Genomic DNA, 14,194 nt, shown 5'->3' with positions numbered 1-14,194 from the left:
AGCAGTGCAGAGGCTCATAGCATCCCTGCTGCCAGCAAAGGCCGAGTTCCGCTAGATTCCCTTCCCCCGGGGCCAGGTGAGCGGCCTCCCTAACCTATGGTGCGTTAACGTTTGCAGTGTAATTATCGGGGAGTGCTTTGCACTGCCTGCTTTGAATGTTTGAAGTGTCAGGATGCTAACGCTGGGGATCCGATTCCACTACCCAGAGTCTCACTCGCCTCGCTCCTCTCCAAACACTTGCCTCGTTTTTTCCCTTTTCAAACATGTCATCCAGTTGCTGCAGCGGGTCCCCCACGCTTCCTACAGCTCTTCCCCTCCCAGCAGGGACATGCAGACCCTTCTCACATTCCCCCAGAGCTAGCCAGCGCCAGCTTGTAGTCCCAAAGAGCCCAGCAAACTGCAGTGCACAGGACATGGTGATTGCGTTGGCACCTCCCAGAAATGCAGCCAGCTCTGGAGTGGCACCGGGTCGCTGTGAACCCCGCACAGGAACATGACACCGCAGGGCAGCGTGGGAAGGGAAGAATTCTGCAGCCAGCCAGTCACAGTCCTTGGTGGTTCGTTAGCTCTCTTTACGCCAGCGACGGGCAACCAGGGGCCGGACGAGTGGCCCTCCTTCCTCTGAGTGAGCCACAAGATTGTCGTCGGCAAGAGGGTCTCCCGGGGCAGGGCAGTATTGCTGGCTGCACTTGCGGGCCTTGAATTTGCAGGGGTGTCGGAACCGTCGCAGCGCTGGGATGGGCCGCAGGGGGAGCGCCCGGCTCTCGCAGTCAGTGCTGGGTGCAGCCGGCCCCCACCTCGCTCCCCGTGCCCTGGCTTTGCGTGCAGGTCGCTTCAGTAACACGAGTAGGGGACACGCCACGCTGGCGGAACCCAGTGGGTAGCCAACGGTAAACACAGCGTCCGGCGGGCCGCCTCTCCGGCGCACGCAGCAGGCAGTCCCCGGCTTTGTGACCCCCTCCCCCCGTGGTGACCGAGGCGAACGGGCCCGGGCCCGGCTTGGACGCGCGGCCACAAAGCCAGCGCCTCTTCCACTCCTCCCGCCACGGAGAGGGCTTCCTAAGCCCTCAGCAGCTGCTGCTCTGCATGGGGCTGCTCAGCCCGGCGGCGGCAGATGGTGTTTTGTCTGTTCCCAGGGCCAGCAGCCTCGGGGGAACGCCCAGAGGGACAGATTCCACCGGGCACCGTCCTCTGGGCCTCAGGTCACTGGCCCACAGAAGGGGGGGGCTGGCCATCGGCCCAGCAGCTGTGCCTGACCTGTGTGAGTGTGCACGGGGGGCGTGCACAAGAGGGGGTTGTGTGTTTGCTAGTGCAAGGCGGCGTAGGGCCAGGGAGTGCTAGCGTGTGTGTGTGTGTGTGTGCACGCACGTGCACCAGTGTCCAAGGAAGAGCGTGCAGTGGCGGGGACATATACTGATATCATGGCCACTGCCTATTGAGTACCCCCTCCCCCTTATGCCTCTGTTTCCCTTCAGGATCTCCACACAGGCCTCCTCATGGCTATCAGCACCTCCCCCAGTCACCAGGACGGGTTTGCTAACAAACTATTCAAACCCACCTACAGACCACACCATGAACGGGTCACACTCAGCTCTGGCTCTTCTGCCCCTCAGCTCCGCACAAAGCTACCCCTCCGGGCCCCAAAGTTACCCCTCCGGGCCCCAAAGTTACCCCTCCCAGCTCCACACAAAGCTACCCCTCCGGGCCCCAAAGCTACCCCTCCGGGCCCCAAAGTTACCCCTCCCAGCTCCACACAAAGCTACCCCTCCGGGCCCCAAAGCTACCCCTCCGGGCCCCAAAGTTACCCCTCCCAGCTCCACACAAAGCTACCCCTCCGGGCCCCAAAGTTACCCCTCCCAGCTCCGCACAAAGCTACCCCTCTGGGCCCCAAAGCTACCCCTCCCAGCTCCACACAAAGCTACCCCTCCGGGCCCCAAAGTTACCCCTCCCAGCTCCGCACAAAGCTACCCCTCTGGGCCCCAAAGCTACCCCTCCCAGCTCCGCACAAAGCTACCCCTCTGGGCCCCAAAGCTACCCCTCCCAGCTCTGCACAAAGCTACCCCTCCAGGCCCCAAAGCTACCCCTCCCAGCTCCGCACAAAGCTACCCCTCCTGGCCCCAAAGCTACCCCTCCGAGCCCCAAAGCTTCCCCTCCCAGCTCTGTACAAAGCTACCCCTCCAGGCCCCAAAGCTACCCCTCCCCTCACCTCCCATCCCATCCCTTTCCAGCCAGACCTGCACCTTCCAGCCTCCTCCTCCCGCTCTGAGCTGGAAGGCAGGCAGCAGATGTGCCCTCCTCTGGAGAGCTTCTTCCAGCCAGCCTGCCCCACCCTGGCCTGGGCCCGGAAAAGGCTGGTGGCCTGGGGTTTTCCCACACTGCTTCCCTGGAACGGCTTCCTCTCCTCCAGCTTCGGCCGTGGCTGCTCCGTTGTTCCTGGAACTGGCTCTTGTGGGCCTTTCTAGGCTTAACGAGCCGGGCGTACCCAGTGTCGTGCCCATGTGCAGCTGCAGGGCCACTCACATGCATGCCTGGGCTAATTCACAGCGTGGCCTGCGTGCATGTGCGTGTGCAGCCACGCGGCCACCTCCACGCAGGCTGGGCGGCGAGCCTAGGGCCGTGCAGGCTGGCTTGCGAGTGTGCACGCACCAACATGCCCGGTGAGTGAGCATGTGCAAGCGGGAACAGAGTCGCGTGCGTGGTCGAGTGCGTGTGCATGCGCACAGGTGTGCGCGTGCGTGCATTTGCACACACACCAGTGCAGCCGTGTGCACAGGCCAGTTCGTGGGAGTGTGAACAGGGCACAGATTGACGTGGGCGGGAACGTGAGGGGATGGCTCTCAGCCTGCCCCAGCTCTGCCCGTGGTACTGCCCCGCTCCCTGCTGTTAGGTCGGCGGCTCTGGTATCCAGCACCTGCTCGCTGGTGCTGTCCTGGGTAGCGAGCGTGGCACAAAGGCCTCTGGGAAGGGGATCGGGTGGAGCCGGGGAGGGAGGCATACGAGGTGGGCATGGAAGGGGAGGCTGCGTTGGCCGGCTCGTGTCTCACGCTGCCTGTCCCAAGACGTCTGGGAGCTTTGGAGGCCCACCCCCTGAGCGCGTCTGCCCCGTGAGTTGGCTGAGGAAGGCCTGGGCTTGACTAGGGGGGAGCCCCGAGCCAGAGGAGCGTGTCACCTTGCCGACGTGTTCGTGCCCCTAGCGGCTGGAGCGCAGCTCCCGGCTCTGAAGCTGAGGGCACGTCGCTCCCAGCCCGGAAGCCAGGGGCAAACCCGGCGAAGCTGATCGGTTGCATGGCAGACACGGGGCCTTGTCTGGCACACGAGGAGGGCAGCACAGGATGGGGGCGCGGCTTTGGGGAGCCTGTGGTCTGCGAAAGGTGCCGGGCACATCGCCGCGGGGGTCCCGCGGCCGGTCTCCGGGGCGCGCTTGCTCCCCGAAGCGTGGCCAGGCAGGTGGCTGTCGGCGTGATCCCCAGGCCGCTGACCGCTCTGTGTTTGCAGGTACCGCACGCCGTCCGAGCTCCACAACGACAACTTCTCCCTCTCCACCATCGCCGAGGGCTCCCATCCAAACGTAAGGAAACGTTGCGACCCCCCGCGTAACCAGCCCCCTCCTGCCCCTGCGTTGCCTCACTGTGCTACCATGATCTGTCAGGTCACTCGCCTTCTCCAACCTGCCCTGCTGCCTGCCTCCCCTCCCCGCAGCCCGCGCTGGCCCGAGGCTAGGGGTGCCAATTCCTCCCCCCGCCTGTCTACACAGGGGGGGTAGAGCAGAGGGGGTGGAGGTGACTCCCAGCCCCCGGGATAGGCTGCCCAGCGGGTCAGGGCAACATGGGATGCGCTGGGACCCCACCCTTGGGTGGCCATGCGTGGCGTCCCGCTAGCGTGTGGTACAGCGGCCTCATGGGCGGGGGCGGGGCAGGAGCCAGTGCAGGGCTGAGGGGATGAGAGCAGGGACTGACGATGTCGGGAGGGAGGGAGGGGGAAGGCAGAGCTCGGGGCCTGCTGAGGGGACACCGAACGGGCTTGCTGGGGGGTTACTGGCTCCCACGGGGCTGGGCCTGTGGGCTCACCCTGGGGCCTGCGCGGGGCCATGGCTGCCCTGGGAAAGGCGGACGGGTGCTCGGTGCGGTGGCTTTGGGACTGGCCCAGAACTCCTGGTACTTCACCCCTCAGAGGTGGCAGCCCCCCCCTTCTCACTGGCCATGCCCGGAGGGGCCCCTCTCTGGGGCAAACCCCGCACAGCGATGAGGGAGTGGGGAGAACCCCCCCCCCCCCGTCCAGTCCCGTTTCCTGGCACAGAGCGAGGCCCCGGATCTGCACGGACTCTGGGCACTCGCCCCGTTGGAGCAGGGCCCCCAGCTCGGTCTGCGCCTCGCGCCCTGAAGCAGCCGCTGCCGGCCTGTCTGGTCAGCGTCTCCCCCTCCCCGCTGTTGTGCATTTCGCCCCTTCCCCTGCCCCCCCCATCGTGTCCGTGCTCACGTGGGAATGCTCCGTGCAAGCGTGCGTGTGCACGTGTGTGTGTGTGTGTGTGTGTACTCGCACAAGATCAGCCGCTCAGCGTGTGGCTTGGGGGGAAGGGACCCTGGACAGCCCCTTCCAGCCCTCTCCCCTGAACCCCCCCGCCCCCGCTGCCGTACAGGGACGAGACGGCCCCACGTTCAGAGGGTCCCTCTGCCCAGCAAAGTGCCGAGGGGCCTGTGAGGGTCTGAGGCCCCATCTGACGCACAGCCCAGCCCACGTCTTGCGGCCCTGCTGTGATTTACCGGTGGGGAGGCCGCTATGCCTGGCCCTCTGTGCCCCCTGCTGCCCTCCGCCCCCCACCACGGGGAGCCCAGCAGGGGGGCAGGCTGCACGCACACCCACCCAAAGGTGCTGCTGTGCTGACGCTAGTGACGCGGAAGAAGAGTTCAAAGCCGGAGCAGGTCAGCGAGAGCCCCTGCCAGGAGAATTCCCCTCTGCCCATCCCAGCACCTGTCCGCGCCCTGGAGCTGGCCCGCCGCACAGAGCCGGCCCAGGACCAAGGGGACGGGACAGCTCAGCTCCGCTGCAAAGCTCGGTGGTTTCTACCCACAGATCCTAGTTTAGCTCTTTTTTTATGGGCGTCCAAGCAGTGGCTACTGCTCTAGTGAACTAGCCTCACTCAATAGCCCCCTGTGGCTAGTGGCCGCGTGTTGGACAGCACGGCTCGAGACTCCCCCGGGTTCAGAATCATGTTGGCATGTGTGCCAGATGGGGAAGATCAGAAACAGCAAGAAGCCGAGTGACATGCCCAAGGTCGCTCCATGCGGCCAGTGTCGGGGGCTGGGAGAAGAACTCTAATCTCCTTATCGCTCACTGTACTTGACTCCGGCTGGCCTCCGGGGGTCCGTAACTGTTATGGCTAGGAAGGGGCACACCCTTGAGCCGAACGGCTCGCGGGGGGCCGGGAGGAGAGATCCCGAGGGCTCAACGGGAGAAGGGAAGCAGCCTTCATTTCCCCGCTCCTGGGGGGGAGACACTAGCCAGAGAGAAACTGAGCGCTGTGACTAAATAGGCCATTTGGCATCTGGACCGGTGCAGCTGGGGGATCATCAACCATGGCCAGGAGCAAGTCTTGTGTCTCCCCCCCACCCCTCCTCTGCCCCAGGGCTTCCCAGCTCCATCAGCTGCCTGGGTTGGCTGGGTACGGAGCTGAGCACCCCTTCCCCTGACCGCTCTGCCGTGGGCTGGCTCCTGCGCCACAGGAGTGTGGCTTGGCGGAGAGGCAGGAATGCCAGGGTGGGGCCACGCAGCCCGGAGGAACGGGAGCAGGTCAGAGCATGGGGGGCGCCGAATCCGTGAGCCTCTCGGTGCGCAAAGCGTCCTGCGCGGGACGGCGTTTCAGCAAGCCTGCAGGGCGAGCGAGCCACTTCGAGAGTGTCACGGGATTCGCTAACCCGCCCCGGGGCTCCTGGCAGGCGGCCGGCTGCTCAGCCGCCGAGAGAGACGGAGTCATGGACGAGCTTTCTATTAAGCGGCCGCCGGTCTCGTCTGCCTGCCATGGGATTTTCAACGTGCTGCTCCCGCGCACGCACTAGCGCAGCTCCCCCCCCCCCCCCCCCCGGCTCCTGCAGATGCTCCGTGCCGTGTGGCCCCCGGCACACCCCCCCCCCAGCTCCTGCAGATGCACTCTGCCACCTGGCTCTGTGCCCTGTGGCTCCCGGCTCCCCCGGCACCCCCCCCCCCCCCAGCTCCTGCAGATGCACTCTGCCGCCTGGCTCTGTGCCCTGTGGCTCCCAGCTCCCCCGGCACCCCCCCCCCCAGCTCCTGCAGGTGCGCTCTGCCGCCTGGCTCCATACCGTGTGGCTCCCGGACCCCCTGGCATGCCAACCCCCCCCCCCCTCCAGCTCCTGCAGGTGCGCTCTGCCGCCTGGCTCCATACCGTGTGGCTCCCGGACCCCCTGGCATGCCAACCCCCCCCCCCCCCTCCAGCTCCTGCAGGTGCGCTCTGCCGCCTGGCTCCATACTGTGTGGCTCCCGGACCCCCTGGCATGCCAACCCCCCCCCCCCAGCTCCTGCAGGTGTGCTCTGCCACCTGGCTCCGTGCCATGCAGCTCCCAGCACCCCCGGCACCCCCTCCCAGCTCCTGCAGGTGTGCTCTGCTGTCTGGCTCTGTGCTGTGTGGTCCTTGGCACGCCCACCCCCAGTTCCTGCAGGTGTGCTCTGCCACCTGGCTCCGTGCCGTGCAGCTCCCGGCCCCCCTGGCACACACACCCTCAGCTCCTGCAGGTGGCCCACCTGGCTCCATGCCACACGGCCCAGGTACAAGGGGGACATTTCATTGGTGCACAGAGAGACCAGAGAGCTGCAGGATACCGGGCAGGTGGTTGCACAGGCTGGGCCGAGCCAGGCTGCTGTGTGAGGAGGAGGTGCGGAGCCGCCTGCTACCTGCCTGCGGGGCTGGGCCCAGGATGCCCGCGCGCTGCTGTCCCTGGGCAGGCAGCCTGGCTGCGGGGGCGCTGGCCACACCATCTACTTGATGGTCTGCACCGCACGGGACCAGGATGGCCCCAGGTACAAGGAGAGGCCTTGCCCCTTCCCTTCCCCCCCCTGAGCTGGGCCCAAAAAGAGACCCCCTTCCTTCCCCCCCTCAGCCAGGCCCAGGTGTGAGGGGAACCCCCCCCCCCCGTGATCATCTGGCTGCCCCCGAGCTCCGGGAGGGAAAGAGCCCTGCAGTGTTTAGGAGCGGACACGCTGCATTTAAGACCAAAAATATAGATATAAAAAACCCTTTGAAACAGGCCAGTCTTTCTAAAAGCGCTCCACAAGAGTGAAAAGGAAGTGTTCAGGGACGGCTAACCGTTAGCAGCTACCTCGACTCGTACTTAGCCAGCCAGGCTTTCTCCTACATGGGGAGCTGAACACTTTATTTTTCCTCTTGTGGGGTGCTTGTAGAAAGATTGGACTTTTTCAAAGGTTTTTTTCTCTATATTGTTATTTGCGTTTGCTTTCTCACCGGCAAGATGCCGGGCGTTGAACTACACGGCAAGCCTGCCGCTGCCACGGTCTTCATTGGGCTGCCTACCATGGCCATGCAGGACTTCACAGCAGCCCTGGGGCAGAGCTCAGCTCCTCCTCCTCCAAAAGCATAGGCTCCGTGGAGATGAGCCAAATGAGAATCTCCTTTATCTGCTAGACGTATAGTGGCTATGACACACAGCAGAGCAGTCCTGAGTCCGTCCAGTAGAGGGTGGGGCTGCAAATGGTTCCGTACATTGTCGCCCTTTCACAGGGCTGGGCTCACCTCGCCCTCTGGTGGCGGGAGGTCTGGAAGCGATGTTAGTTGCTACCTGTGAGTGCAGGTGAGCCTTTAGAGCCCACAGTACCAGGCCAGCCCTCGCGAGAGGCAGATTCCTCCTGGGGTGGCTTGGGGCAGCATGCCCATGCAGAGGTAACAGACATCCAGTGAGAGGGCTTGGCTCCTTGTCTCTAGAAGGCAGAGTGCAGTCTAACCCCCCAGATCTCCTGAGGGTGCCCCAGTTGGGCAGCACAGCAGAGGCGGCAGGCTGGCTTGTCCGTGCGGCAGGGTCAGCCTTGACTCTCTGTTTCTGGGGGGGGCCAGAAAGCAGAGGCTGTGCCAGAGCAGGGCTGAAAGGCTATGGGTGGGGGGGGCAGAATTGGCCCAGCAGGTGGTGCGGTGGGGCAGGAGCCAGGCGTCTCTGCAGGACTGGGAAAGGACCCAGGAGCGAGGCACATGGACAGAGATGTGAGCTAGCCCAGAGCTGCTGGCCCAGGGGATGCCATCTACACCGGCCACCGAAACCCTCGAGCATCCGTGGGATCGTCTAGAGCAGGCTCTGCAGCCCTTTCAAACCAACGAGCCAAGCTACCTAGTCAACAGAGCCAGTATGAGAGGGCCGGTTTGCATGCCTGAACATGTGCAGCTGGGTGTTCGTGGTAACTGACGTGCTGATTAACAGTAGCCTCACTCGCAGGCTTCAGTGAGCCGGACGTCTGCTGCCGCCTCTGTTCGTGTATTTCGTTGCCGTTCACAGCAGAACTGGCCAGATCCGGGTCCCTGTGCGCAGTCAGACTGCAGGAGTCACTACATGTTTATACACTTTGGATTCATTTTCATGTAAAAAGTTGTCTGCATTTCGGGAGTGACCGAAGACCCAGATTTGGTTCCCTATGGAGCCAGGTTTGGCTGGAAAGTTATCAGCTGCAGATCCCTCTAGATCAGTGGCCGCAACGCGGTGCCTGCGGGTGCCATGGCGCCTGCCGGGGCATTTATATGTGCTCGCCTAGTGACCAGGGCCGGCCCCAGCTATTCTTGAGCCCTGGCGCATGCACGGCCCCGCCCCTGGGCACCCGGCAGCCCCAAAAGGTTGGGGACCACGGCTCTAGATTTTACAGCCCAGGGCAGCAATACACAAAGGGAACTGGAAGGGGCTGCTGCACGTGGTGATCCTTGGGTGCTCTTCACGCTCCCCCCAACACTGCAGCTCCCTTCCAGACACCTGCCTTGCAGCCCACCTGACACCTTGCCGGCACCCTCTGTCATGCGGGGGCCCTGCCTAAGGAGCTCCCCCAGGACCGCGGGGCTGGTGAAGAGAATGGGCCGGCTGCGAGAAGGGTGTGGTGTTGGGGTGCTTGTTGGCCACGGGGTGCTGTCTGAGGCGGGGGGCTGGGAATCACAGCTCCTGGGTTCTGTTCCTGGCTCTCCTGCCAGCCCAGAGGGGCTCTGTGCCTCAGTGTCTCCCCTGTAGACGACTAAGGTGGTGACACCGGGGACCTGTCTCCCCGGGGTAACAGCACTGCAAGGAGAAGCCGGTTCCCTCTCCGCAGCCTCATTGCGGGTGGGTTTGTTTCAGAGCTGACTGGCAGGGTCTCGCGGTGTGCGCACAGCCGGCGGGACGCGGTTGGGTGACAGGCCTGCTCAGAGCCTTTCACTGTCATGCACCACGAGGGAGCCGGCTTCTCCTGTTTGCAGTGCTGTTACCCCGGAATGGCCCCCCCCCATTTTCTCAGTGCTGGGCTAACAAAGTGAAGACCCCCCCGGGTTCTCTAGCCTCCCTCACAGCCTCCTCAGTGACCACGCTTCTCCCGTTTCCACCCCCTCCCCTGCTCTCTTTCCTAGGAGGACCCTAGTGCGCCCCACAAGCTGCAGGACTCTCTGAAATCCTGCATGAAAGAAGAGGAATCCTTTAACATCCAGAACTCCATGTCGCCCAAGCACGATCACGGGAAAGGCGAAGCGGCCGACGCCGGCGTGAACTGTCTGCAGAACAACTTGACATGAAGGGAAGGGCCGGGAGGCGCGAGCTCACACTCCCTTCCCTCGTGTACAACCCCCATTTCTACTCACTCTTCGTTACGTGTGTCCCCGCCCCGGCTCCGCGGCATGCTTTGGTGTGTTTTGTACAGAGGAAAAAAAAATAATAATACAAACGAAGACTCGAAATGCTCTTCAGATGAATTGTGTCCGTTGGGTTGTCTGGTCCGTGCGCTGTCCGTATATTGCTTGCCTTAGTTCCACGGCTGTGATTTCTAAACCTTTGCTGTGACTCAACCGGCTTTTTTTGTACTTTTGCCCCGCCTTTTTTTGAAATACGAGTTTAAAAACAAAAAAAAGGAAGATCTTGAAATAAAACATTTTTTTAAAGTGAAGCCGGCTGGTTGCCTCTGGCTGTTGTGTGAGTGCCCTCGGAGAATTGTAGTCCCTGGCTCGGAGATGGAGCTGGTCAAATGAGTCATTGGAAGGCCAAATGCCCGTCCTGGTTCCTGGGGGCTGCCCTTTTCAGTGCTCAACAAAACACAGCAAGGCTACGTCTACACACGTGGCTTCTTGCGCGAGAAATATGCAAATGTGGCTAAGCGTGGAATATCGCCGAGCCTCATTTGCATACCTAATGAGCTGCCATTTTGGCAGAAGAGGCTCTTGCGCCAGAGGGAGCTGTCTACACTGCCCCTTCTTGCGCAAGAAAACCCCTCTTGCGCAATGCTGCCACGCCGATTATTTTCAGGAATAACGGCATTGCGCAAGAGGGGGCAGTGTAGACAGCTCCTTCTGGCGCAAGAGCCTCTTCTGCCAAAATGGCGGCTCATTAGGTATGCAAATGAGGCTCGGCGATATTCCACGCTTAGCCTCATTTGCATATTTCTCGCGCAAGAAGCCGCGTGTGTAGACATAGCCCAAGGGGTCCTGTTAAAAATAACAAATTTATTAAGGTTGCAACCCACGGAAGCTTATGCCCTAAGAAATTTGCTGGACTTTAAGGTGCCACACGACTCCCTGTTGTGTTTTGCTGAAAGAGACTAACCCGGCTCCCCCTCTGAAAAGGGCTCGGCAAGTGTCGATTACTCATCGCACACAGCCGTGGTTGTAGCCCTTGTTGCAGTTTGCATTGGCAGGCCCAAGAGCTGTGACTCTATTTATAAGTATTGGCCAAACGGATGCTGGGTGCCCGCTCACACTGAGCCAGCCCAAAGTCTGTGCAGCTCAGGGGTCCTCAGAGTAGTCGTGTGTGGACCTTGAATTGCACCCGATTTGAAAAAATGTTAGTGCAGCAGGAGGTTTGCCACATCTAGTTGTGATCCATTGGCCAAGTCCTGTGGTAACCTCGTCACATCACATTATATTGCTTCTGCCCCTTGCTGAACAACTGAAGCATGGTAAGCAGAATATCAAATAGCAGCTACTGTCGGACACCCTGCCGAGGTGTCTATTGCTGACTCCGAAGGAGCTCCCCCCCCTTGCAGAATTCCCAACACCAGTTCCTAAAGCTAGCTGCCACCTCCCTGGGGTGCTCCCAGCTTTCGAGGATCCTGGGGGGCGTTTTTTAGAAGGGGGCAATTTCCTGAGGTCCTTACTCAGACTATGTTGACACTGGGAAGGTTTGGTAACAGAAGTGCTGTCAACTTGCAAAAACCACTGAAAGTGAAAACTGGTCACACTGGTTCGGTTTTCTTGCCTCCCTTTATCGACATTTCATGGCCACATTGCTAGCTCCCACAGTGCAATGTAGTGGGAAGGCAGAGCTGATCCCTGTGCTTCCTGGGATTCCCCCCTAGCTCTGTGAGCTCCCCGTGCTGAGGAATGTCAAAACAGCACAGCCTTCTTTCCAGCCCTCCCCTTGTAGCAGTCGTCTCCCTGCTGCTGTGTTTCTAGTGCAGGGCAGAACAGAAGTACTCCAATTATTTGTTCTTTTTTCCCCAAACGGAGCAGCACACTCAAATACTTCCCGGAGCTTTGAAAGGGGAGGCGGGCACATGCCTGCAGGGCAGCAGAGATCACAAAACACTGAGCACAGCTATCAGGGCAGGGATTGAAAATTTTAAAGTGGAAGGCAGCTTGGGAGAAAGTGACCATGAAATCATAAAGTTCATGATTCTAAGGACTAGTAGAAGGGAGAACAGTCAGATAGAGACAATGGATTTCAGGAAGGCAGATTTTTAGTAAACTCAGAGAGCTGGTAGGTACGGTCCCATGGGAAGCAAGACTAAGAGGAACAACAACTGAAGAGCACTGGTAGTTTTTTAAAGGGAAATTATTAAGGGCCCAAAAGCAAACTATTGCACTGCGTAGGTGTGATGGACCGGGCCAGGTCTGGGCACCACTGAGGGCGTCTGCTCAGGGCGAATTGCTCAAATCCGGGGCTCTCTATAGCCCCCAGACTGGAGACCTTCCCAAATAGGCCACAAACCAGTCCCGCGGAGTGCTCTAGCTGCTGGCTTGGCCAGCCAGAAGCATCACAAGCAAAACCCCTCTGGCACCCCAGCAATATCCGTGCCCCAGATGGCCCCGGGCCTCATACATAGGTGAGGGGTCTTAGAATCCAATCCCACCTTCCCCAAACACGTTCTGTCCAGTTCCAAAAAACCAGCCACAGATCCCAGGTCAATTTACACTCTGGACCTTACCCACTAACCACGCTGGGCCAATCCTTTAGAATCTAAAATCTAAAGGTTTATTACTAAAAGAACGAAACACATGAGAGTAAGGTTGTTGCAGTATCATCTACTACATGCATCGAATCTTCCAGTTCTCGATGCAGGCTCGCAGCAGAGATGTTATAACTGCTGGCTTAAAAGTCATTGGTGTACATCCTATGCCAGGATGGGTCCACAGTTCTTCCTGGCTTGTGATTCCCTGCGAGGCCACATCTGGGGTCAGGAGCCGGTCTGGAGACCAAGATGGAGTCAGCCACATGACCTATTTATTCCCCCTCCTGCTTCTTCCAAGCTGGAGACAGTCACATGATCGCTGACCAGGCACCTAGATTCCTTCCTAGGTGGGTCTCTGATACTTAAGAGACCTATTGTCCCTGGAGCCTTGCTAATTAGCATGTCCATAGGCTGAGCCCGTTGCTCAACGACATACAGAAAAATTTCCAGTCTCCATACAGAATACATATCCATAACTCCACACACAGACATTATACCGATATATGAAGAGCATATACAGAATCAGTAGACAGTAAGCTTTTGTTTGACACCTCACATGGCCCTCTTCATACCAACTTTTGGGACAAGCACTCCCATATGGGCACAGCAGTGACCTGGCTGCTTCCCTTACACTCCGGTAACGTGACACCCCCAACGCAAAATTGATGCAGGAAGTGATGCCAGTAACATCACTGAGGGCATCACAGGCCTCCCCATGTTTTGGCTCTGTGTCATAACATGTTCCAACCCAATGTTAGACACCACAGTACAGAGCTGGACAAGTGTATGAAACCCAAACTTGCTTTAAACAGGCTTCATCACAGCAAGTTCTGTCATAGCGACAACCCTGTCCCTGCACTGTCCAAGGAAGACCAAGGACAGGGGAGGCCCATTGCTCAGTGAAGAGGGAGAAACAAGACCAGGAAACTTGGAACTGGCAGAGACGCTTAATGATTTCTTTGTTTTGGTTTTCGTCAAGAAGACGGACGATGATGGGATACCTAACATACTGAACACTAGTGGGAATGGGGTAAGTTTAGAAGTTAAAATAAAAGAGCAAGTTACAAATTACTTAGAAAAATGAGATGTCACCAGGGCCTGATGAAATGCATCCCAGGATACTCAAGGAGGTGATAGAGGAGGTATCTGAACCTTTAGCTATCATCTTTGGAAAATCATGGAAGACGGGAGAGATTCCAGAAGACTGGAAAAGGGCAAATCTAGTCCCCATCTATAAAAAGGGAAATAAGAACAACCCAGGAAACTACAGACCAATCAGTTTAACTTCTGTGTGAGGGAAGATAATGGCGTAAGTAATTAAGGAATTCATCTGCAAACACCTGGAATATAATAAGGTGCTAAGTAACAAAGTTGATAGGTAACAGCCAGCATAGATTTGTAAAGAACAAATCATGTCAAACCAATCTCTGATAGGGTAACCAGTCTTGTGGATAAGAGAGCCGTGGTGGACATGGTATACCTAGACTTTAGTAAGGCATTTGACCCAGTCTAGCATGATCTTATCAATAAAGTAGGCAAATGCAATTTAGATGGGGCTACTATACGGTGGGTGCATAACTAGCTGGATAACCATTTTCTGAGTAGTTATTAATGGTTCACAATCATGCTGGAAGGGCATAACAAGTGGGGTTCCGCAAGGATCTGTTTTGGGACCGGTTCTGTTCAATATCTTCATCGATAATTTAGATAATGGCGTACAGATTACGCTTACTAAGTTTGCAGATGATACCAAGCAGAGAGGGGTTGCAAGTGCTTTGGAGGATAGGATCAA

At 59.1% G+C, this 14,194-nt stretch overlaps 1 protein-coding gene across 1 annotated transcript in view; it reads left to right on the top strand.

Moving 5' to 3' along the window:
* The window catches only part of CSPG5 (chondroitin sulfate proteoglycan 5), a 37,593-nt gene extending 27,468 nt beyond the window's left edge, over window positions 1-10,125 (top strand). Inside the window, exons 4-5 of the mRNA XM_075923021.1 lie at window positions 3,496-3,568; window positions 9,596-10,125. Coding sequence (XP_075779136.1) covers window positions 3,496-3,568; window positions 9,596-9,757 — 235 coding nt within the window. The 3' untranslated portion in view covers window positions 9,758-10,125. The remainder of the gene's footprint in view (window positions 1-3,495; window positions 3,569-9,595) is intronic.
* Window positions 10,126-14,194: the final 4,069 nt, after the last annotated feature.

The sequence above is a fragment of the Pelodiscus sinensis genome, chromosome 2 (assembly GCF_049634645.1).
Source record: "Pelodiscus sinensis isolate JC-2024 chromosome 2, ASM4963464v1, whole genome shotgun sequence".
Taxonomy (NCBI): Eukaryota; Metazoa; Chordata; order Testudines; family Trionychidae; genus Pelodiscus; species Pelodiscus sinensis.
This window is presented reverse-complemented; position numbering and strand designations above follow the sequence as displayed.